The sequence below is a fragment of the Narcine bancroftii genome, chromosome 7 (assembly GCF_036971445.1).
Source record: "Narcine bancroftii isolate sNarBan1 chromosome 7, sNarBan1.hap1, whole genome shotgun sequence".
NCBI classification, from domain to species: Eukaryota; Metazoa; Chordata; class Chondrichthyes; order Torpediniformes; family Narcinidae; genus Narcine; species Narcine bancroftii.
In genome coordinates, this window is record NC_091475.1 from 171963626 (window position 1) to 171988988 (window position 25363).

Here is a 25363-nt window from a genome sequence, read left to right on the forward strand (position 1 = left end):
AAGGATCTGTTTCCATTCTGTCAGTAGGCCATTTCATGTCGGGCCTCTGCCTTGAGACTGGCTACGGAGCAGATGGAAAAATGGGAACTTACCTTTCAGACAGCAGCCCGCAAAGGCCTCTCCCGCATCCCATTCATATCCAGAGGTGCCTCGTGGCACCCTCCAGATCCGATGGAGGCTGGGCGACTGGTGCCATAGCGCCACCTGCCATAAATATGCGGCAGAGCAATGGCCGTCTTCCCTACCCATAAACCAGTCTATGGTTCCCCCGCTGTCCCGCTCCCCGCTGAGAGCTCCTGCTGCCCTGCCGTTCCTGATGGAGGGAGAGGGGTGAGTGAGGAGATGGGTCGCGGGCTGACAGCATCATCAGCCCACCCCTTAACACACGGCTGTACATGCAGATTGATTGGCAGAGAGCTGCACTGCGGAGATTATCCCTCTCAGAGAGGGGTTGGAATATGCGGCTCGGAAACTGCCTTCACGCATTCAGAAAGGTAGGTGATTATGTATTTTGGCGGAGTTTCTCCACCACCTCAACATTTTGGGCTATCTGAAATGGCCTAATGATTCTATGCCTCTAACCTTATGAAAGCGTATGCTTCCAAGATTGAACATATTAAGAACCTGATCATTTTCCAATTGACCATGCACATGACATTAGCCATAGAACTGATAATATTCAATGTTTGAGGAACATTCTGCAGATTTGCTTACTACTTGATGTTGGTAGAGGGATAGGCCAGTAAGTTCGTAAATAAAACAAAGGTTGGAAGTATGTATAGTGTTAAAGGTAGTCATAGGTTACAACAGGATAGAGACAGATGCAGAGTTGGGCAGAAAAGTAGCAGATGGAGTTCAATCTGGATAAGTATGAGGTGATGCATTTTGGAAGGTCAAACTTGAAGGCAGGGTTAATGCTAGGATACTACTTGTGGAAGAACAAAGGAACCTTTGGGTCCAAATCTATAGATCTCTCAAGGTTGCCATACAGGTTGATAGGATAGTTAAGAAGGTATGGTATGCTGGGCTTCATTAGTCAGGTGAGGTGATGTTGCAGCTCTATAAGTCTCTGGAGAGATCACATTTAGAATATTGTGTTCACTTCTGGTCACCTCATTACAGGAAGAATGTGGAAGCTATGGAGAGGGTGATGAGGAGATTTATCAGGATGTTGCTTGGATTGGAAAATGTGTCTTATGCGGCAAGGTTAGCAGAGCTGGGACTTTTCTCCTTAGTGTAAAGAAGGATGAGAGGTAACCTGTTGAGTCCCTCCAGCATCTCTTTATTCACTCAAGGTCATTGGACTCCTCTAGTTTGATCGATCCCTTGTGCATCACTGAATTTCACTTCTTTACCATTGCCAGCTCGGCCTTCTGTTAACCAGGTTGTAAGCTCCTGAACATGCTCCTAAAGCTTTCAATCTCTCTCTATTTGGAGACATTTGTCTCTGAGACCCTTAAATCTTCAAGCATGGACAAATGTCAAATATTATTTGAATATCTTACATTGTTTTGGGAAATTTTTTCTTGTTTTAAAAGGTTCAAAAGTACAGTAATGGATAAACATTTAATAAATAGTTCACACCTTTCCACTATCCTGACTTCCTTTCCTCATATTCTGTTGGTTCTCTTACTGAGTCATTGTACAATTGTTTCTTCAACTCTATCCAAACACTAAGTCATTGATCTAAACCAGAAATTCTCAAACTTATTTGGCACAGCCCACTTCAGAGAGATTTGGTTTCTTTATTCCCTCACCATCCTTTTCTCCACTTTAAATATATTACAGCATAAAACAATTTAGTTTTAGAATTATGTTGCATTTCACTTTAACACTTTCCATGATTATTCCCTTGGTCACATGACCCAATTTGAAAAGATAGGATCTAAACAATCAATTTCTACCTCAATTGCATGAAGTACAATTGGGGAGTCTGATAAAAATGTAACAGCTGTTGAGTCAAGAACTTCATAGCTAAATGAGGATGGAAGATATCAGATCCAGCAGGGGAAATAGTTTGTGCTTGTGTGACAAATTGATCATAGGCCTTGCCTTTTGCTGGTCTCAGCCTTCCCCTCTAAACCTCATACACTATCTCTACCCACCCATCCCTCCATCGAAACCAATTGCCACTGCGGCCTTTCTACCTGATCCGCAATCTGTCACAGGAAAAAGTAAATAAAAGTGATAATGAAGATGTGCAGCACATTTTGCTTGGAGTGCCACTCCCATGGATGTGCTTCTCCACTGCCACATCTCCCTGAGCCCTGTGTAAACATTGTGCCTGGATGTAGATTAACAATGATCTTAACAACCCACCATTTCTATCAGTTTTCATTTTAATATTTCAGACATGTTTGATTGCTTAGGTATTTATATTTTTAAAATAAAATAAAGAAGGATGCCCTTGAAATTAAAGAACATTTGTAAATTTCTCAGGAATGATTACCTGCATTAAAGAGTACTGGTCAGTGCTTTAAGCAAATAATTCTTACTCAGAATCAGAATTTATTGTTATGAACAAGTCATGAAATTCAATGGTTTGCGACGGCATCATAGTCCAAACATTCATATTATAACCATCTTACAACATTACTATAAATAAAATATAAAAACAATAGTGCTTGAAAAGTAAGGCAGTGTCTTTGGTTCATTGATCATTTAGGAATCTGATGCCAGCGGGGAAACAGCTGTCCTTGTGCTGTTGAGTGCTCATCGTTAGGCTCTTTTTCCTGGGTAGCAGAGTGAAGAGGTCATGGCCTGGGTGGTGAGGCTGCTTTTTTAAGACAATGCATCATGTAGATGTCCTTGATGGAGTGAAGTCTGGTGTCTGTGATGTTGCAGGCTGAGTTAACAATCCTCTTGAGTTTATTCTTGTCTTGAGAGTTGACACTTCCAAACCAGATAGTGATGCAACCAGCCAGAATGCTCTTCACGGTACATCTGTAGAAATTTTCGAGAATTTTTGGTGACAAGGCTGAATCTCCTCAGACACCTCACAAAGTATAGCCACTGGCAAGCCTTCTTTGTGATTGCATCAACATGGAGATTCCAGGACACATGAGTGCATCAATGGGAGAAAATATTATTATTAAAATAATTCAGCATTATTTTATTTTAACCTTCTAGTTCTTAGCTTCTACCTGCCTCATTGATTCTGATATCTGCAGGAAGCATTTCATCATTCTGGTAATAACCACCACACCTCCCCTCTTGAAATGATTCACTAACCTTTGAACTTCCCTTATCTTCTCTTCATGACTGTTTTGTTCCATTGCTGCCATCCAATTGTCATACATATCTGAAGAAAAGATGCTACCAGGAATATTCCTCAGAAAGTCCTGAATTTACAATGGATAAAAATATTCAAGAAATAAAGGCTAGTAATTGAAGCAATTGATTTCTAAACTTTTCAATATGAAATAAGGAATGGATAGCTTTGTATCTCACTTCATCTCAGTATCAAGCCAGAACATCAAATACTCTGCTACCTTGTGTGTGAGATCGCTGTCATTGATACTTAGAATTACCCATCTATCGCTTTCTGACACAGCCTGCTCTCTCCTCGGTATCAATTCCCATCATCTTCTTAACAATTGTTTTCCCAGATCAATGCGTAAGTATTTAAACATTTATCACAGGGACATGGCCATGGTGTTTTGCTAAAGTTTTAACAGGTGAATTGGAGAAGCAAATCTGTAGAGGGATAGCACTCAGCTGCAGGAAACATAAGGTTAAGATCCTAGGAGATTTTAACTTTCCACATATTGACTGGGACTCATGTACCGTAAAAGGGCTGGATGACTTATAGTTTTTCAAGTGTGTTCATGAAAGTTTTTTAAATCAATATATAGAGGTACCCACTAGAGAGAGTGCAATACTGGATCTCCTATTAGGGAATGAGACCGAACAGGTGACAGAAGCATGTGTAGGGGAACATTTTGGGTCCAGTGACCATAATGCCATTAGTTTCAAGTTAATTATGGAGAAAGATAGGTCTGGGCCTCTGGTTGAGATTCTAAATTGGAGAAAGGCCAATTTTGAGGAAATGAGAAAGGATCGAAAATGCGTGGAGTAGATTAAGTTGTTTTGGGGCAAGAATGTGTGAGGTAAGTGGAAGATCTTCAAAGATGACATTCTGAGAGTACAGAGTTTGTATGTTTCGGTCACGATTAACAGGCACAGGGAACTTTGGCTTTCAACAGATATTGGGGATCTAGTTCAGAAGAAGAGAGAGATATATAGCAGGTACGGCCAACATGGAGTAAATGATGCACTTGAGGAGTATAAAAAATGCAAAAATGCAAAAAAACCCTCAAGAAATAAATCAGGAAGGCCTAAAGAAGAAATGAGGTTGCTTTGGCAGACAGTGTGAAGGAAAATCCTAAGGGTTTCTACAGGAATATTAAGAGCAAAAGGTCAGGAAGGGCCAAAATTAGTCCCATCGAAGATCAGAGTTGCTACCTATGTGTGGAGCCAAAATAGATGGGGGAGATCCTAAATGGGTTTTTTCCATCAGGAAGCTGGCATGGAGTTCAGGGAAGTAAGGAAAACAAGCAGTGAGGTCATAGAACCCATACAGATTAAAGTAGGAGGAGGTGCTTGCTGTCTTAAAGCAAATAAGGGTGGATAAGCCCCCAGGAACTGACAAGTTATTCTTGGACCTTGAGGGAGGTGACTGTAGAAATTCCTGGGGCTCTGGCAGAAATATTTAAAATGTCCTTAGCCACGGGTGAGGTGCTGGAGAGTGGGAGGATAGCTCAAGTAGTTCCGTTGTTTAAAAAAGGCTCCAAAAGTAATCCTGAAAATTATAGCCCAATGAGCCTTATGTCAGTAGTAGGTAAATTATTGAAAAGTGTCCTAAGAGATCAGATATACAAGTATTTAGATAGCCAGGGACAGATTAGGGATCATCAACATGGCTTTGTGTGTGGTGGGTCATGTTTAACCAATCATAGACTTTTTCAAGGAGGTTACCAGGAAAATTGACAAAGGAAAAACTGTGGATGTTGTCTATATAGAATTTAGTAATGTCTTTGACAAGGTCCCACATGGAAGGTTAGTCAGGAAGGTTCAGGCACTTGGTTATTCATGGTGAAGTAGTAAACTGGATTTGACAATGGCTGGGCAGGTTTGTCACTTTGGAAGGACAAACCATGAAAAGACCTACACAGTAAATGGTAGGACACTGAGGAGTTCAGTAGAAGAGGGGGGATCTGGTAATATAAATACATAATTCCCTGAAAGCGCCATCATAGGTAGATAGGTTTGTAAGGAGACATTTTGACATATTGGCCTTTATAAATCAAGGTATTGAGTATAGGCATTGGAATGTTATGGTACAGTTATATAAGACATTGGAGAGGCTAAATTTGGAGCATTGTGTGCAGTTTTAGTCATCTAATTACAGGGAAGATATCAATAAGGTAAAAAGAGTGCAGAGAAGATTTACTAGGATTTTTCCCGGACTTCAGGGACTGAGTTACAGGGAAAGGTAAACAGGTGAGGACTTTATTCTCTGGAACATAGAAGAATGAGGGGATATTTGATAGAGGTATTTAAAATTATGAGGGGGATAGACAAAGTAGATATATGTAGGCTTTTTCCACCAGGTAGGTGAGATACAAACCAGAAGACATAGGTTAAGGGTGAAAGGGGAAAAGTTTAGGGGCAACATTAGGGGGAAGTTCTTCACCCAGAGAGTGGTGCGAGTGTGGAACAAGCTGCCAGCTGAAGTGGTGAATGTAGACTTAATTTTAACATTTAAGAAGAATTTGGACAGGTACATGGATGAGAGACATATGGAGGGGTATGGACTGGGTGCTGGTCAGTGGGACTAGGCAGAAAAATGGTTCGGCACAGACGAGAAGGGTCAAAGTGGTCTGTTCCAGTGCTGTAACGTTCTATGGTTCTGAAGAGATTTGAAGAGTGTGGATCCATGAACTACAAATATCGGCAGATAACTTTAGTTGCTTTTCTCCCACTTTCAACAATTTGTCATGACCCTGGCAGAATTCACCTAGTTGAGGTAGTAGAGAGTACTACAAGAGTGAAAGGGAACTATCTGAAAAATAAATACTAGAAGTAGTATTGATGCTGTCTGATGAAATCCAGATGGCTTCAATATCGATTTCTAATTTTCACTAACCCCTTCCCCATCTCTCTCTTTCCATCATCTGTGTTCCCTTCCTCCAGCTCCCCAACCCCTTCCCTTCCTTCTCCTATCAGTGAACTCTCTTTAACCTTTGCCTTCTCTCTCTATCACTTCTCAGCCTCTTTCTCCTCTTTCCCCTCCCACCTGTACCCACCTGCATGACTTTTGTGTACTCCACTAGACCTGAGCATGTGCAGATGTGATGTTTACCTTGTTTATCCACTATATTCACTGTAAGTAAAATAAGCAAGATTTCTTGCTCCCATCAAGTTAAATAATAAGCAAGAGTCAATTAGGTGTGTCAACGACTGTGTCATAATTACAGAGTTCGAATGTTAAATAATATGAAAATAGGCCCTTTAGCCTATCGAGTCTGTGATAACCATCAAGCACCTATTTTAGAACATTCAATGAGGGTAACTGGAACACTCGAGGGAGGTTCCACAGTGTAATAATCTTTGCAAAATGTTTTTTTTAGCATTTGCCATGCTGAACTTTGAACTATAGTTCAAATTTATTGTCAGAATACATACATTATGCCACATATAATCCTGATATTCTTTTTCTTGTAGAGATGTGTGTGTGTGTGTGTGTGTGTGTGTGTGTGTGTGTGTGTGTGTGCCCATGCATGAATGTCAAATTTTATGAATGATATTTACTTCATTTTACCTGTTGATTTATTTAAAATAATGTTGTTTCCATGAAATGAATCGTGCTAGGATTAAGTGACATTTTTTTGCAAGCAGTTGGGAGATGTTTATAATGGACTTGTGCCAAGAAATGTGAGAGTTACAATGAACAGTCTTCCTGCTCCCAAATTAAATGATCCCACTTAACTGCTTAGGATCATTTCAAGGTGTGTTTTGAGTTTTATTCTGCTTTATCTAAATTATTTGAACAAATTGATAAATTCTCTTTATATAAATGGAACAACTAAAATGATACATTTTATAACATTTTAATTTCTAGAGTTCCTCATTTGCTTTCCTTTCTATATGTGGGCACTTCTTCGTGACAACAGAGGAATCTCAAAGTTGATTAATTTTTGTTTTTCACACAAGATGATTTAGTAAGTATATATTTGAGAGGTGAGATAAGCAATGGGTGTCACACTCCACTCACTGACAAAATACCACACTATCATTACAGCTCGTGCATAGCACTCAATCCAAACAATTAAAAGGCAAAAATACAGATTTTTGCAGCAGTGTGACGTATTTCTCTAGAGTGCCTTGGTTTACGGTAAAGTAATGTTAGACCCAGCTATTATATGTAGATATTATGCCAGTTTGGCCAGAGTTTAGGTGTCCACTACTTAATGGAAAAGCATGTATGACATTATCAAGCCATTAAAAGATGCCAGAGGCTTGGAAGAAATTTAAAATCTGTCATATTATGTCTTAATGAGTCATGGAAAATAGTAAGAGACTGAGGGACCAGGTGCTGGTGACAGTTCTCAGATCAACCTGTCCCTACCATTAAAAAATATAAGTTCTGTTTGCAATATGAAGGGAATTGTGGGTTAATATGTGGATGCCAACGATCAGGTTTACGTCAGTGAATCAGAAATGGATGGGAATCTGCTTCCTGCAAACATTACCTCTTTGCCTCTTTTGTACTATTTCCTACTCGGTGAAAGCTGCTCGCATGCAGCGAGCAGTTTTCACTGTGCCACTTCAAAGAGCCTTTCCGAAGAGAAGGAGTGGGACAAGTGCAAAATAATCAAAAGCCATCAACTAAGTCAGCATCAACAGGTTGCTTGTCCACAGTTGTGGGCAAGTTTAGATAAATAAGTTCTCAGAAATTGTTGTGTTTAAGCCTTATTTACATAGTGGTGATTCAATCAAAATGTTCTTAATCTTCAGTATTCTGCAGACTCTTTTCCCTTGATGTGAAGTGTTAAATAGGGAATGACAGACGGTTCATTTACAATTGAAATGAGAACAAGTTTCTTGACTAATGGTTGTGATCCTTCAAAATTCTCAGTGGGATAGAAATCTTCAGTTCCCCTATCCCTATACAATCAAGGCTAAAAAAAATTGAATGCTAAGTACACAGGAAAATGGGAGAGGAGTGGGTAATTTGGTCCCTTGATATTGCTCCACATTCAACAAGGTCATGACCAATTTTCTAATTCAAACAATATTCCCCTAGCTCTCAGCAGTTCAAAGGAAATTGCAATCAGACAAGAAAGTAGATGAAGAATGAACAATTAATTTACTGAAAGGCAGATAGATCAGGCTCTAACAACCCAGTAGGCTACTTATGCTGTTTGTTTTATCCCTCTGTTCTCAACTGTTCTGTGGGGAATCTACCTTCCAATGGCGAATTGACTGGCTTTACTTTGCTGACTTCCACTCGTTTAAAATTGGGAGTTTATTTTTCAAATTTACCAGTGCAAAATCCATGCTCTTTTTGATCATTGATATATCATCCTACATCATCTCAAGCTGCACAATCTCGATGTACAATTACAATTCACCTTCAATCTGTAAATTGCAATAAAAGGCAATTTGGATTCTGAGTGCACACACACCTTGAACACAGCGGCAGTCACAAACACAGATTCACTGGCTATGTGCACTTCTGCTCCAGCATTCAGCTTCTCCTTCAATTCTTTGCAGGATTTTGCATTTGCTGAACGTCTGAAAATGCCTCTGGTACTTGGTCCTTCATGAAACAGAAAGGTGAGCATGTCCTGAAATATAAAGAAAAAAATTAAAAGAATGATATGTAGATTACGAAACTCACCTCTTTGCATCTTGCAATGTCTGCTGCTTTAACTTTCTAATTCACTGGAACTAGTAACTATACTTGGCAATGATAATAAACAAAATAGGAAAGTCTGCAGACACTGTGATTGTAGTGCAATTCACATATTACAAGCTCCCATTTAGTGTGAGTATCGTTTTAAGGGCTAGTACCAGCTGCAACCATTCACAGCTGTGGAGAGACCAGGTGGCAACAACTAGTACAGATTGGACCCAACTTCATTACTTTGGAGAAAAGGAACATTTGTTGCTTTTTCCAAGGACACAGGTGCTAAGAGAGTCATGTGGGTGAAACACTGAAGAAATAGGACATTATTGACCACCAGCCATCTCATGGAACACTGAGCTGTGAAATGGACAATTCTGCTGATTCTCCCTGTCAGGGGAATTATTGAATCACACTGTGACCAAAGGAAAGATCACTTTGATTAACCTGTACCTGGATTTTGGATGCATCGTGGAAGTCACTAATTTTGTTTCCCCTTCACAAGGAAAAGGGGACTTGTAACAACTGTTCGTACAAAAGGATCTTTTCACTGGAAGAAACTCTAATAGAATTCATGAGTTTTCAGCATTTCAGTCACTCAGCATCTCCCATCTCCTTCTTATTTACTTCTCTACATCAGTTTAAAAGCCTGCATTTTGACAAGGAATTTCTAAGACCAAAATTTGGAATAGCTTTCCAGGATTATGCCTAAGCTGTAATGGTTTGGGTATCCCACACAAGCACACACATTCATGGATAGTTGGGTTAATTTGACTAACAAATTGCGTCATAACAACTTGGGGATTCGTCCTGGATCTGACCAAAATTGGAGCTTGTTAATCGATTGATTTTCGATTTAATTGATTAAAAGGCTTTTGTGTGTGTGTGGGAAAAAAGCAGCAATGGATTTTGATGAGTCTTTGAAATCACCATCCTCTGTGGGTTTGCAGAGGGTGAAAAAGGATGAATGAGTGGTTATTGCCCAAAAGATGAGACTTGGTGCAATAAAACCATCCATGAAAAAGGTGGAGATCCGGCGAATTATAGTAAAAACTTGTATAGTAGCAGGGAAATTTGGAGAGGAGGAGTTAGAACTGTTTCCTGAGAGTAATTCCCTTGAGCAGCAGTTACCATTAGAACAGATTGAATTAGAAAAATGTAGATTTGAGATGGAGAAAGAGAAAAGACAGTTGAGCTATGCATATTTGAGGTATAAAAACGTAGATTTGAGACGGAGAAAACAGGGAAGCAAAGACAGTTTGAGAGAGAGCAAGGGAAGTTTGAGATGGAGGAAGCAGAGAAGGCAGTTTAAGAGAGAGAGGATAAGAAATGGAGTTCCATCTTCTGATCCTAGTGAGAGGTTTGTGACCAGTAGGGAGGCTGGATTAATTCCTCCATTTGATGCGGCTATGATTGATAAATACTTCCAGCATTTCAAGAAAGTTGCTGAGAGTTTAAAGTGGCCACAAGACCATTGGTCCCTCGTGTTACAATGCATGACTAAAGGGAAGGACCAGCATGTTTACTCTGCCCTTACACCCAAACAAACTGCTGATTATGAAACTGTAAAGGAAGCCATGCTCAAAGCTTGTGAATTGGTTCCAGAAGCATATAATCAAAAATTCATGAATATGAGGAAATCAGTGAACCAGACTTGTATGAATTTTGTGTATAACAAAACTGTATGCTTTGACTGACGGTGCACACAAAAAAAAGAGGATTACAATGGACTGAGAGAGCTGGTATTAGTTGAGGAAATTAAAAGATACTTTCCTTATGACATAAAAGCACATTTAGATGAAAAGGGAGTGGAAACTTGGAAGGAATCTGCCAAATTAGCAGATAAGTTAGAAAGTAAGTTAGAAAATAAATTGGGAGTAGTGCTTGGTGTAAAGGAAATACCTTCGGGTCCCCTTTGCCACTATTGTAAGAAATCTGGTCACGTGATAGCAAATTGTTCCGTGCTGAGAAAAGGAGGCAGCGCCAGGTGCATGTATTCAAAGAGATGAAAACAAAGAAATCAACTAGGTTCCAGACCTGCAGATAACATTAGGGATGAATTCAAATATTTTATGTCAGAGGGTTTGACTTTGGTAAAGGAAGGGTCTCCACAAGTGCTAGTGAAAACCCTTTGAGATACTGGGGCCACTCAGTCACTCATGTTGGACAGTGTTTTGGAGTTTGGTGATGAGACTGCCACTGGTGAAAAAAAAATTGATTCAATGCCTAGGGATGATCCGGAGTTTATTCCTCTGCACAGGATAGTGTTGAAATCAGCATTAGTTGATGGGCCTGTTATGATCGGGATCCAATCAATTTTACCAGTGGAGGAGGGGGTTTGCTGTTATTAGGAAATGACCTTGAAGAGGATAAAGTTGTCCCTGCATTGTGGTTGACAGCTAAGCGAGTCAGTGTTAAGACAAAGACAGAGTCTAATATATATCCCACCTGTGCAGTGACTTGGGCTATGGCTAAAAAGCTTGCCAGTGCAGAGAGTCCTGTGCAGACTGATTTCACAGGAACTGGAATCTGTGATAGTACAAAACAGCACTCAGATTGTAACCACCTGACAAAAATCTTTCCCTCCTTCTTTATTGGATCAGAGTTCTGGTGTTAAACCCGAGTGTAAAGATTTGTCGTTATCCTGCAAAGAGTTATAGCGGGGCAGAACAAAGATCCTTATCTTACTGAAGTGAGAGATGAGGTTTTCTCTGATGATGAAATTAAGAAAGTGCCTGGACTATTATTTCATGGAACAATGGGTTAATGAGGATGTGCAGTTGAATTTGTTAGATTATATTTCAAAGTTTAAAGATTGTTTGCAGAATGTCTGTAAATTAGCTCGAGACTTTGAAAACGGCTCAAAGCAAAATGATGGTCTGATATGATAAACAGGCTAGGATGAGAACTTTTAAACTGGGAGATAAAGTATTAATTCCAATACCCTTAGGGCAAAATTTTCAGGCCCGTATGAGATAGAGTCAAAGGTGAATGAAATCAGCTATGTAGTTAGAACACCTGATCAGAGACGTAAAATGCAGAGTTGCCATGTCAATAGTTTAAAACCTTACTTTGAGAACTTAGCTTTAGCAAGGAACACCCTTCACCAGCACTACTGGTTGTTGATTGAACTAAGGAGTCTAGGGACCATGAGATGGTACAAGCTGACTCTTGTGAAGGTCAAAACATTGTCCCAGTTCATCTGTTTAATTTGATTGTTTTGCAGAATTTGGATGCTAAATTGGCTCATCAACCTCTGGAAAAGGAGCAAATGAAACATCTACTTTTAAAATTTAGGAACTTGTTTCTAGACGTGTCTAAGAGAACCCCAATAACTTGTCATGATGTTGATGATGGAGATGCAAAACCTATCAAACAACATCCATATTGAATAAATGTTTCAAAGTGCAGACTGGTATATCAAGAGATTGAATATATGTTAAAGAATTATATTATTATAAGTTCTACTTCAGATTGGAGATTATCTTGTGTCCTGGTGCCTAAATCAGATGGGACGGTTAGATTTTGCACTGATTATAGAAAAGTTAATGTGGTAACAAAGACAGATGCTTAACCTATCCCTAGGGTGGATAAGGTTAGAAAGGCTAAGTTTCTTACAAAGATGTATTTATTAAAAGGTTACTGGTGTGTTCCCTTAACACACAGAGGTAAGGGAAAGTTCTGCATTTGTGACCCTGTCAGGGTTATATGAATACAATGTTTTACCATTTGGAATGAAAAATGCTCCAGGGACATTCCAAAGAATGATTAATTTTGTGATTCAAGGTTTAGAGCATACAGAGTCTTATATTGATGATTTGGTTACAGGGAATGACACCTGGGAAGCACATATTTCTGAGTTAGAAAAATTGACTGACAAACTTTCAAAAGCAAACCTTACTGTTAATTTAGCTAAAAGTGAATTTGGCCATGGTACTATGACTTATGGTCAAGGCAAGTTGGTGAGTGTTCAGGCAAAATTTCAGATAATTTCCGAATTTTCCGTTAATATAACGGTTTGGGTATCATACAATACACACATGGATACACACATATATTCACGTATAGTAGTGCTTGATTTGACTAATGTGTTATATTATTAGTATCTATTAATAAAAGGTGTTTTAAAAGACAAATATAACATTGGCTTGGTGAATTTCTATTGCTGCTGGTCTGCAATGTAACACACAAATGAGCCGAAGAAACTCAGCAGGCCATGGAAGTAAAGTGTACCCACCGGCTTGGGCCTAAGCCCATCATTAAGATATGAGCAAATGTCATGCAAGAGTACAGGCTAACAGGTGAGAGGTGGGTATGGGTGGGAGAGCTGAAGAGCAGAAGCTAAGTGAAAAGAGGGGGTAGTTCTCTAAATGAAGGGGGAAAGGAAAGGATGTGGAGCTGGAGGAAAAGAGAAAGAGGGATAGAGAAAGAGACAGACTCAGGAAGGGGTTTAATGGAAACTGGAGAAGTCTATATTAATGCTGTCTAGTTGGAGTGTGCTCAGACTGAATATTAAGTGTTGTTCCTCTAACATGTGGGTAACCTTGGTTTAGCCACTGGGAGGTCCCTACTATTTCAGAAGAAAGGTGCTAATGAAATGATCTTCCAGTCTGCATCTAGTCTCTCCAACGTAGGGGAGGCCACAATGGGAGCACTGGGTACAGAAGATCACCCCTGCAGAGTCACAAGTGGAGTGCTGCTTCTCATGGAAGGTCTGTACGGGTCATGAATGAAGAGATGTGAGTGCAAGCATAGTACTTCTTAGTCATTTATACTGATAAAGAATGCAAACTGTCAATATAACATATGATGGAATTTCTTTTAATTCATTACAAGCAACAACAACAAAAATCAATGTACACATTATTCAAATTTGATTATGATATCTTTCATTCTCTTTAATGATCAAAAAACTCTAGGAAAGGACCAACCTCCTAACAAGTATCTCACCTCAATGAGAAACTTCAATACTCAGTGGTGACAAATTATCCTCTCGCCCCTTTAGATAAACACTTGTCACTTACCATAATAGGCTTTGGGAAATTGTCATTCTCACAAATGATTGACAGTGGAAGACCAAAGAGTCTTCTTGATGTTATGGCCGTAGGGTATAGAGGTGTGTGGTCTAAATGAGGAGCAGAACCACGCCAGAAAGCCCAGTTCATAATTGACCTTTTCCTTTTAAATTGCTTTACACTTGGATCTAGAGAAAAAAGAAAAACCCAGCAAAATATAAAAGACCCCTCTTGACAAACTCATTTGCAAATCATATTCTCACATTTGGTTGTCAAAGTTGTGATGGTTAATTCAAGGTGATGATTGTTAATACCTCAATAATGAGTGCCATGGTTTGGCAGATATGCTGAAAAAAATTGTTTTCAATTGATATTTCAATAATAGTCACAAGTTCTACAAATAACAAAACACAATTATCAAGCCTTAAAGCTATAGATTGTAAGTTCTGAAAATACTTTTGGATTATGTCAATTGAAGCAGGACAGAAAACATTATGAATGCAAAGCAATTAAACATTTTTTATTTTGGATTATCACCTTCAAAGGGTCATTCGTGTACAGGTAAACCCTGCTTTACGAATACTTGCTTTATGAAAATTCGCTTATACAAAGAAATAATAATGGGTCTTTGCTTTTACAAATTTTTGGTTTATAAATGGTTTCTCAGGAATGCTCTACCTTCATAAAATGGGGTATATCTATATAAAATCACAGACCTTTCACGATTGCATCTCAGTGTCCCAGGAGAGGAATGGGGCTTTGGCCTTTCACACAAGACCACTCCTAACCGGGACACTGAACGCTTTCACATTTGCAAGGGTTTATCCCCGGCATTTGGCCTGTTCTACCTTTAATCGGAAGTACCTTGGTGCTGGACACAGCCAAGAAAGACTCAACCACCACATTGAAAGTCATTAATGACTGTTTTTATTCAAATTCAGCGCGCGCTTCTTTAAGGGCAGCATAAGCTCAGTCACCTTGTGCATTGTGACATCGTAATCGCTGCCCCAGGCGCACGCTGGGCTGGAGACTTGAGGCAGGGAGAAAACCCTGACAGCGCCATCTTCCTATGGCTGCCCCATCACGTGGAATTACACGCGGGGCCGGTTCCCCATGAGAGAGTGCGCCGCCACACAACCCCCCTAAAACCAGTTACGTGACCCGCCGCTTGGGTGGGCGGCCCTGGCGTTTGGGCATGGCCATCTGCACCAGTCACAATAGGTCTAAGTGCGCCGCCTTCAAGCGGTCCACAGTGAAAAGTTCTTCTATCCCCCCTATGTCCAAAGTGAAAGTCCTGCCAGACCGCTGGAGAACCTTGTATGGACCTTCGTACAGGCATTATAAATGTGCTGTATGTGGGCCGCGCCGAACAAATACGAATTCCGCCGAGTCGAGCTCTTTGGGATGATGTGTCGGCCGGACGCCATGATGAGGGAGGCGGGGGTCTAGCGAGGATAGTTTCTTATGGAGATCCGCCAAAAGGTTCGCGTGCTCGGACGTGATGTTGGGCTCCGGGCCAAAGAACTTAACGGGCAGCGAGAGTGGCATGCCCTTGTCCAGTTCTGCAGAAGACGCCTGTAGGTCCTCCTTGGGTGCTGTTCTGATGCCGAGGAGGACCCAGGGCAGTTCGTCTGTCCATCCTGGGCAGGGGAGGCGAGCCATGAGGGCGGATTTCATATGACGATGAAACCTCTCCACCAAACCATTTGCCTGCAGGTGGTAGGCTCTGGTGTGATGGAGTTTAACCCCCAGGAGGTTCACCAGCTGAGCCCAGAGCACGGAGGTGAACTGGGATCCCCTGTCACTGGTGATGTGCGCCGGGACTCCGAACCTAGCGATCCAATAACTGACTAGGCTCCTGACGCACATATCTGCGGAAGCCTCTTTGACGGGAATGGCCTCCAGCCATCTTGTGGTCTGATTGACTATTGTGAGACGGTAGCGCGCTTCTCTGGACACCGGCAGGGGGCCTATAACATCAATGTGGATGCGCTGAAATCTCCACACCGCCGGGTCGAATTGCTGGATTGGGGTCTGCATATGCCAGTGGACCTTGGAGGCCTGGCACCTAGGGTGCAGTTCCTCGCCATCTCGGCCACCTCCTTTTTGAGCCCGTGCCACACAAACTGCTCTGCCACCATTCGCACTGAAGTCTTCACCGAGGGGTGGGCTAGGTCGTGGACAAAGCTGAAAACCCTCGACCTCCACAGCGTTGGGACTACCAGGTGCAGCAACCAGGTGGAGACACCGCAGAGCAGTGTGTCTGGGCTATTGGGCAACTGAATCTCCTGGAGCTCAAGGCCAGAGACGGCGGTCCAGAGAGCCTGAGTCTCTGTGTCCAGCTTTTGGGCCTGTGCCAACTGTGTGTAGTCAAGGCCGGGGGCGAGAGTGTTAATCGTCGGACGAGAGTGTTAATCGTCGGACGAGAGAGTGCATCCACCACGACGTTGTCTTTGCCTGCCCTGTGTCAGATGTCGGTGGTGAACTCCGACACGTAGGAGAGGTGGCATAGCTGGCGAGCCAACTATGGATGTTTGGCCATCACGAGTGCCTGTGTGAGGGGTTTGTGGTCCGTGAATACCGTGAAAGGCCTGCCCTCCAGAAAGTATCAAAAGTGCCGGATGGCCAGGTACAGCGCCAGGAGCTAATGGTCGAAAGCGCTGTACTTGAGTGATGGTGGGTGCAGCTGTTTGCTAAAGACACTGCTCGAGTATGGCCCCTACCTCTGTGGTTGAGGTGTCTATCGAGAGTGCCGTGTGTGCCTCCAGGCGTGGGTGCACCAATAGAGTTGCGATGGAGAGGGCCTCCTTTGTTGCGGCAAAAGTGGACTCTGCCTCCTCTGACTAGGTCAGGACTTTCTCCTTAGTGGCGATCAATGCGAACAACGGTCGCATGGTGCGGGAGGCACTGGTGATGAACCGATGATAAAAATTCACCATCCTCATGAACTCCTGCAGGCCCTTGAGGGTGGCTGGCTTGGGGAACCGCTGGATGGCCGCAACCTTCTTGGCGCTGGGGCAGCACTGCTGAGATGGTGTACCCCGGGAACTGCAGCCTCCACTTGCCGTACTGGCACTTGACCATGTTGACCGTGAGGCCAAAATCCGCCAGTCGGGCAAACAGGGTACAGAGGTGGGCCTTGTGCTCTTCGTGGTTGTGGTTGGCGATAAGGATATCGTCCAGGTAGATAAACATGAAGTCCAAGTCCCTACCCACTGCGTCCATGAGGCGCTGAAAAGTCTGGGCCGCGTTCTTGATGCCGAAAGGCATATGCAGGAATTCAAAGAGGCCAAAGGGGGTGATGATCACCGTCTTGCTGATGTCCTCGGGGTGGACGTGGATCTGATGATACCCCCGGACCAGATCAACCTCGGAGAAGACTTGCACGCCGTGGGGACTAGCCGAGAAGTCTTGAATGTGCGGAACAGGGTACCTGTCCAGTGTGGTCATGTCATTCAAATACCGGTAATTGCCACTGGGTCTCCAGATGATTTAGGGACCATGTGGAGAGGGGATGCCCAGGCGCTGTCCGAGCGATGGACGATCCCCAACTCCTGCAGATGGGAAAACTCCTCCTTTGTTAGCTGCAGCTTCTTGGGCGGAAGTCGTCTGAACTTGGCATGCAGCAGGGAGCCCTGCATGGAGATATGGTGGTATACCCTGTGCTGGGGTAAGGTGGCATTGAATCGTGGTTGAAGGATGGCGGGGAACTCATGGAGTATGTTCGAATACTCATCCCTGGAAGTGGCGATGGCGGCGAACTCGGCCCTGCAGGCCTTCATGGTGTCTAGGCGCACTGAATGGAAGGTGCGAGTGTTGACCAGCCTCTTGCCCTTCATGTCAACCAACAGTCCGTGTGCCTTCAGAAGTCAGCCCCTAACAACGCAGTAACCACTGAGGCTAACACGAACTTCCAGCGGAATTTCTCTTTCCCGATCTGGATCTGCGCCCTGCGGGTACCGAAGGTCTTGTTGGCAGAACCGTTGGCTGCCCACAGGGTGGGAACATGAGATAGGGTGCATGTCTCGAGGGCGGTGGGGGGCAGGATGCTCCTGTGTCCACTAGGAAACGTCACCCGGTGGACTTGTCAGTAACGTGAAGGAGGCTGTCCACGTGGCCAGCTGTCGCAGCCATCAATGGTGGTTGGCTGGGTTGTTTTCCCTGGTAGTCACGCAGTTGTCGGCACTTTCAAGATTGCGCTCCCCAGCACTGATGGTAAAAGCACCAGGTGGAATGGTGCTCCTCCGGCTTGTGCTTGGGGGAATGTTGCGGCCAGCTGGCTCTTGGTTACACAACCTGACTGAGGGCTGCTTCATTCTCCCTCTTGGTATGCCAGAGGGTGTCTGCTTGGGCTGCGACTCAGCGTGGATCCATGAAGTCCTCATCCGCCAGGTGTAGTTGGATGTCCCTGGGCATCTGCTCAAGAAAGATCTGACGGAATAGGAAACAAGGTTTGTGACCCCTCTGCCAGCGCCAGCATCTCAACCGATAGGGCCGATGGTGTGCAGTCCCCAAGCCCATCGAGGTGCAGGAGCCTGGAGCCACACTGCTGAAGGGAGAGCCCGAAAGTGCCAAGGAGCAAGTTCTTGAAGGCAGGATATTTACCCTCGGCAGGTGGGTTGTTTATTAGATCATCATCCACCCTGGCTGCCATTTCTTCGTCCAGCACGCTCACGACGTGATAGAACATCGTGGCATCTGCTGAAATATTCCTCAGTTGAAACTGCGCCTCCGCCCGCCCGAAACACATATGTGGGAAATGGGTCCAGAAGGGGGGCAGTTTGATGGCAAAGGCGTTGATCTCTGCTGGATCCATATTCTTGAGACCAGAGAGGCATCTGGGCTCAATGGGGTCACCAATGTAGAGCTGGACAGAGCCAAGAAAGACTCAGCCACCACATTAAATTTCGTTAATGACTGTTTATGTTCAAATTGCTATTGGGCTGTTTTTAAAAAATGATCAGTTCTCTGAAAAAACTATTTATCTGACGTAGGCCCGGTCCCAACCACTTTAAATAATTGGAATTGTACTATAATTCTTCCCTCTAAATGCAGCATGAATGATTTAAATTGTTTTTTTTTCCAGATAAAAAGAGAAAGATTTCTGCCTGACTTCTTTGTTTCCATTAAAATCAAGATATTCTGTGTAAATAATGCTCACGGAGCTTTGTCTATATGGCAAATTGCTTTGAAAACACATTTAATTAGAGCAGTAGTTTACATAGTGAGGAATACAAAGTTTGCCAATTTAACACCAGAGCCCTAATTTTAGGACATAAAACTCCATCTAACCATCTCATTCAACTCACATAATTGAGCAACATTAAGCAGAAGGAAGAATATATACCATCTGCAGGATATAATGGGATTATAGAATAATTATACTGTAAGGTCCGATTTTACAGGAAAACAGCAGGAGCTCTGAGTATATTTTCCAGGACGGGTTTGATACCTTCATCTGTGTACACAAATACAGAATTCCTGAACTTGCTGTCAGCTTTTGTTGGATCTTCCTGTCTGCGCTCTGAAGCTGGTCTCACCAATTGATGATGCAATGAAAGAGACATGTGGGGAAAGTTCATATTTTTTGGTGTTTTTCTTTTCTTGAGTTTAAGTGATTTGGGGTGTTCAAAGTTTTAATGATATTGCAAATCTATTCATTAATTTTTTAAACATGGTCTTGAAATATTTTGAATCCCTCAAAATATTTTGATAGGTTGGACATCTGGAACAGCTAGGTGTGTGGCTTAACCAGTGCTAAAGTGTTTTCAGCAAATTAGAGAGTAATATTTATTCTGATCTCAGTAACATTGTGGTGCCGAGAAGGGTCTTCACAGATAAAATTGAACTGGACGAACCACTCAATGTAGGTGTAGTCTTTTCTCTAGTATTATTAGGAAACATGAGGGACTCACGGACAACTGAAAGTTCTGGGTCATTAGGCCTCAAGATGGAACTTTATGCTCAATTGAGGTATTCTCACCAATCAATTGCTCCTAGATGTGCATTTATTTAATGTTTGTCTTACACAGCACGAGAAAAAAATTATTTTATGTGCTGACTGGTTAGCATCTGAAGATGCTCAGCCACTGTTAATGACAGAGGCAGATTCAACAATGAGAGAGAGGGCAAATGAACTAGACTATTGTGTTCCTCTTGCGTAGAGCCAGAATGGGCCAATTGGCTTCATTCCATGCTGTAAATACTCTATGGTTCTGTGACTGGAAGAACAGAGTTCATTGAAGCAAGGAAACTAATGGACGAGCAAAGAAATGGGAAAGAGGTCTTGCAACAGGAAGCAATGTCCACACAAGGTTGCCAAGGTGCAGATCTCCTCCTTACATTTCACTGAGGAACAATGTTGACATATCTATGCTTCAAATAATAAACAAGTAACTGCACACTGATTTAATTAAGCACCAAGTATGAGGAATACTAACCAGCCATCTGTTGGCATGATTCCAGGTGACTTGGCTTCAAGATGAATTGGCACTGTGTCTCCATAGGCAACTGCTCTATAATGAAGCGCCCCTGTAAATCTGGAGAATAGATAGGGTCCTTGAACCCATGCGTCTGTCCAATTGTGCCTTGAATGTGACTCATTTTAATGCTGAAAGGATATTCATGCCCTGTTGGGAAATAAAAGCAAAAGCGACCTTCAATTTCATTCCAAAACTGCATTTGTATTTCAGGTTCCAATTATCTTTTGGATATGATTAGTCTGTGAAAATGTTTGAAGTACCTCTGCCACAAATCATATTTTTAAAACTGCATTGCTTTTGTGCTTTGCCCTACATTGTTGATACAATAAGAAAGTGCAGTTTGTTAAGAAAACAATTTGTGAAGTAAAACATAGAACAATCAGTTTTCAGAGCTTGAATGGCACTAGTAAGTACAGTGGGCAGAAATTTATATCTGATTCTTATTGTTCTATAAAATCCATTACTGGTTTGGATTTTGTTTTTAGGTTGCTTCCTCTGCAATTTTAATGTTAAGGTCTGTCTTCTCCATCTAGAGATTTCTTGACTCTGCATAACAATGCACTGATCAGCTGCTTACTGATACCATCAGATATGAACTGAGAAGACAGGTCAAGTTGATGTGAAGTAAAGTCTGCTGAGCACTTTAATGAAAATCATCCAGTGAGACCATTTAATGCTTTGGATCAAGTGAGAGCTACAATAGAAACTTTGCATCTCTACTGGATTGTATTAAATTAAATTTATTCAGAGGATTTTAACTCTTTGGAATTCTCTATTCAAGTACAAACTCCATAAATAGTTTTAAGGTTTTATACGCCCTAAGAATATGTAATTGCATGCATCCCTTTTCATAGTACAATGTTTAAAATGTGATTTTACATTTATACTTAGATGTACAGCCTGGTAATGGACCCTTCTGGACCACAAACCCATGTCGTGCAAATGCACCAATTAACCTACATTCTTGGAAAATGGGAAGAAACCAGAACACCTGAAGGAAACCCACACAGTCATGGAGTTATCGTACAATCTCCTTACAGACAGCACTGGGCGCTGTAACCACATTAAGCTAACTGTGACAAGCTCAGTTGCTATTTTTGTCAAACCTATTTCCAGAATCAATTGCTGCTAAAGAAATCATTTTTTTTCTAATTGGATCCCTTTAAAATGGAACAATCATTATTTCTGATACTGAGTTGGGCAAAATATGTGCAATAATTTCTTCATACATTCAAAGTCTTTTTCCAGAAACAACTGCTGATGAGATATAGAGTAGTTGGTCTTCTCATCCATGCTCACTGTTAGGCTTTTAGTTCAACTAAGGCAAAACCTTGCTGATTAGTTTTGCTACTTATGCTGGATCTGTATTGGGGATCAGAACACAGTTGCTTATTTTAGATGTGGACAGGAAGTTGGTACATTTCTGTATTCTACTTGGTAATATCCTACGATTAAACCCTTTTGGTTGGAAAAAGGTAATTTATTAGAACAAATAACGGGTGTTAAATTCCCACATGATCCAATGTTATTTTTATTGCGTGATAGTAGAACCTAAATTAAAATTGAGTACGTATCAAGTGAAGTTTGTTCAAATTGCTTTAGCAATAGCTAGAAAATGTATTGCTATAACTTGGAAGTCTGATACAGATTTGGGAATGGAGAGATAGCATATTCGGTGTTGCATACCACTTGAGAAAATTACTTAAAATTTAAGAGATAAATATAACATGCTTTGGAAAATATGGTGCTCATATTTACAAAGTGTGGGTATGAATATTGAAATGAAACTCAGACATTCCCTTTCTCCTAAAGATCTCTGTACATTAGAAGAAACCTTTTGGTAAGGAGTGGCCCGGATGAAGATCTCTTGTCCTATACTTTTTTGCTATGTAGGGGGTTATATACACCATGTGTATTTGAAATGGATTTGCAATATCATAAAATATGTGATTTTTTTCTGGTTTTAAATCTTTAAGTAATTTTTTTAAAAATCTTTGGAGGTGAATGACCAATTGATCAATCAACTCAACAGTTTTAGAATTGTCTTGAATCTCATTATTTGAATAATGAAAGCTAAAACTGCAGTATATTTAGAAGTCACAAAGTTTTAATTTAATTCTTCAACTATTTGCAAGGAACTGCTTGAAGTTGAAGATATGTACACATGGACATGAGAGTAGGACACACAAAATATTTCAATTTTTAAACACTGAAAATTAAGACTCATTGTTGCTAAAAAAATTGGATGCAGGTTTGATTTTTTTTGTTAAAATTATGTGTAGAAAGACGAATGAAATGATCAGCTCTTGAAAAGCATAATTGCTGAATAGAGAAAAAACACTGCAAATGCTGGGCTCTTGGGCAAACAACAAGCTGCTGGAAGAACTCAGTGGGTCATGCAGCATCCATGGGTAGAAATAGTTAGCCAATGTTTTGAGTCATGACCCTTTAATGAGATTGATTTTAAAAAGAAGTCTCGATAAAGGGTCCCAACCTGAAACTTTAACGCTGCATGACCTATTGAGTTCTTCCAGCATTTCAATTGCACAACAACTTGCTCTTTGGTTGAGCCCTTCCTTCCTCGTCATTCTCATTAACAGTTACTTTCTTATCATTCATTTGTTAATGATTTCCAACATTCTTCCAGAGTGTTTATCTCAACTTTTTTCACATCCAGGTTTTTGGCTGTGGCAAGACTTCCTTTATGTGCCATTCAGTGGTGACTGCCATCAGTTTACATTTCTTGTCTACTCTTCTGCATGGTCACCATATCCTTGATCACCGTATTGCTGAAAATCTGTCAGTCCCATCTCTAAATATTGTGTCATTAACCGCATTCTAGAGTAGAGAGTTCCAAAAAAAGTCACAATCTTTTTAATAAACAATCTTAATCAGATCACTCACCTGATTCAGAACATTACACTTTCCTGTTGGATGATTAGCAGCAAGCCGTAATTCCTGGAAGTGACTGAACTGATATCCAGCGGACGGTACATAATTTAATAAAATTCCCTTTCTATCTTTCAAGGAAGAGCTTTTCTTTTATGTGTTTTATTATGCTTCATTTACAAATCCTTTTCTTGTATCTGTTTCATCTTCATGACAATAAATTTTCTCTTATTGCTATGGCATTGATTATTAAGGTAATATTTCACACATTTAGTCATTTTCTCCTATACCTTATCTGGATGTGATTAGGACATTTTTTTCCCCTTTTTTATAAGATGTGATCCAAAATCATCTAAAATCTTCTCCATGAGTTCTGGGTCACTTTTTAAATCCCCTTGAATGTAACAGCTTCTTCAACAGAATCCTTCAGGAATTGATGTCAACTAAATCTGCTAAAAAGCCTTGTAGATGCTCATTTCAGAAAATCAATAATGTGAGGTCATCCAAGACTCTACACCCTAACACACTTCAAGCCCCATTCATCCCATACCCTTGTACATGCTGATCTAACAGTGGCTCGCAGGTAAGTCAAGGGTCAATTTTAACATTCCCAACTATATTTTCAAATCCTTCCATGGTTTCACCCCTTCAAATCTCCATAATTTCCCAAACACCATTCACCAACATCTCTACTTGTCTATTTGTACCTCTTCACCATCACTTTTAGTTGTTGGCAGTGCCTTCAGCTGCCATAGGTTCAAAATTTGATGGCCTCACTAAATTGTTGTGGCACTGTCCCTTTTTACTTCCTTTAAGGCACTGCATAAAATCTGCTCTTTGACCATGGTCTTGGTGGTTAGGAATTAAGATTTTCTTTATGAACTCTCCCTTAAAGATTATTGCAATTCTTTTTGCTTTTTAAAGATGTCATGGATATTCAATTTCTATTGTTGTTTTATTGTGTTCCTTGAAGGATGTGATTAGTAGAATGGATACGTGGAAGCCAATAGTTAGGATATCGAGAAGTGGAAATGAGGGAAATATATAGGCATAGATTGAGTACTGGTTAACAGAGAAAATGAACAGCAGGGACAAGGGTCTTTCTCAGGTCAGCAGGCTATGATTACTTGCTTCGATGGGCCTAAGTTCATAATCCATTCACAATTTGGCTGAGGGAACAAGTTTGTGATTATATGAAACTGAGTACCTTCAAGGGGATATGAACATACTAAAATGTGTGCGAAAACACAGCAGATGGACTATAATATGGAAAGGTCCACTGACCTTATAAAATCATGAGTGGCACAGATAAAATAAATGCTCACAGTCCTTTTGCCAGGGTACATGATTCTAGAATTAGTAAGAGATATTTAAGAGGGACCTGAGGGGCAACTAATAGTCCATATCTGGAATGAGCTGATGGAGGAAGCTATAGAAGCAGTAAAGTTACAATATTCAAAAATAAATTTGGACAGATGTAGGGATAGGCTCAGAAGGATATGGATCAAATGCAGGCAAATGGAACTAACCCAGAATGCCAACTTGATTGGCATGGATAAGTTGAGCCAAAGGGCCTGTTCCATGCATGATGGCTCTATGTCTCTAAATGTGATGTTTTGTTTTAAAAACTGAAAAGCTAAAGCTTCAACAAAAGTTATGCAACACAACAGTGGCACAGCTGGGAAAGCCACAGTTCCGATGACTCAGGATCAATCCTGACCTCTGCTGCTGTTTGCGTGGAAGCTGTACATTCTCCTTGTAATCACGTGGGGTTCCCTCAGGCACTGTGGTTTCCTACCATATTGAAAAGATGTGCAGTTTGGTAGACTGATTGGCAACTGTAACTTAGCCCTCATTAGTAGAACAGTAGAATTTGGGGCGAGGGTGGTGGGGGGGGTTGGTGGGAATGTAGAGAGAATAAAGTTGGATTCGGGTGGAATTGGTATAAATGTGAACTTTTTAAATTATTTTATTTAAGAAATTTAAAACCACAATAATTCAATAAAAATACAAAAAATTATACATGTGCCCCCCCCCTCCACCCATTCTCCCCCCTCAGAATATGT

General features: G+C 41.3%; 1 protein-coding gene across 1 annotated transcript in view; it reads right to left on the minus strand.

Moving 5' to 3' along the window:
* The window catches only part of LOC138739389 (rho GTPase-activating protein 20-like), a 106208-nt gene that overhangs the window by 13981 nt on the left and 66864 nt on the right, over positions 1-25363 (minus strand). The window contains exons 9-12 of the mRNA XM_069891322.1: positions 20367-20555; positions 13936-14114; positions 8691-8852; positions 3232-3341 (exon numbers count right to left, since the gene is read on the minus strand). Coding sequence (XP_069747423.1) covers positions 3232-3341; positions 8691-8852; positions 13936-14114; positions 20367-20555 — 640 coding nt within the window. The remainder of the gene's footprint in view (positions 1-3231; positions 3342-8690; positions 8853-13935; positions 14115-20366; positions 20556-25363) is intronic.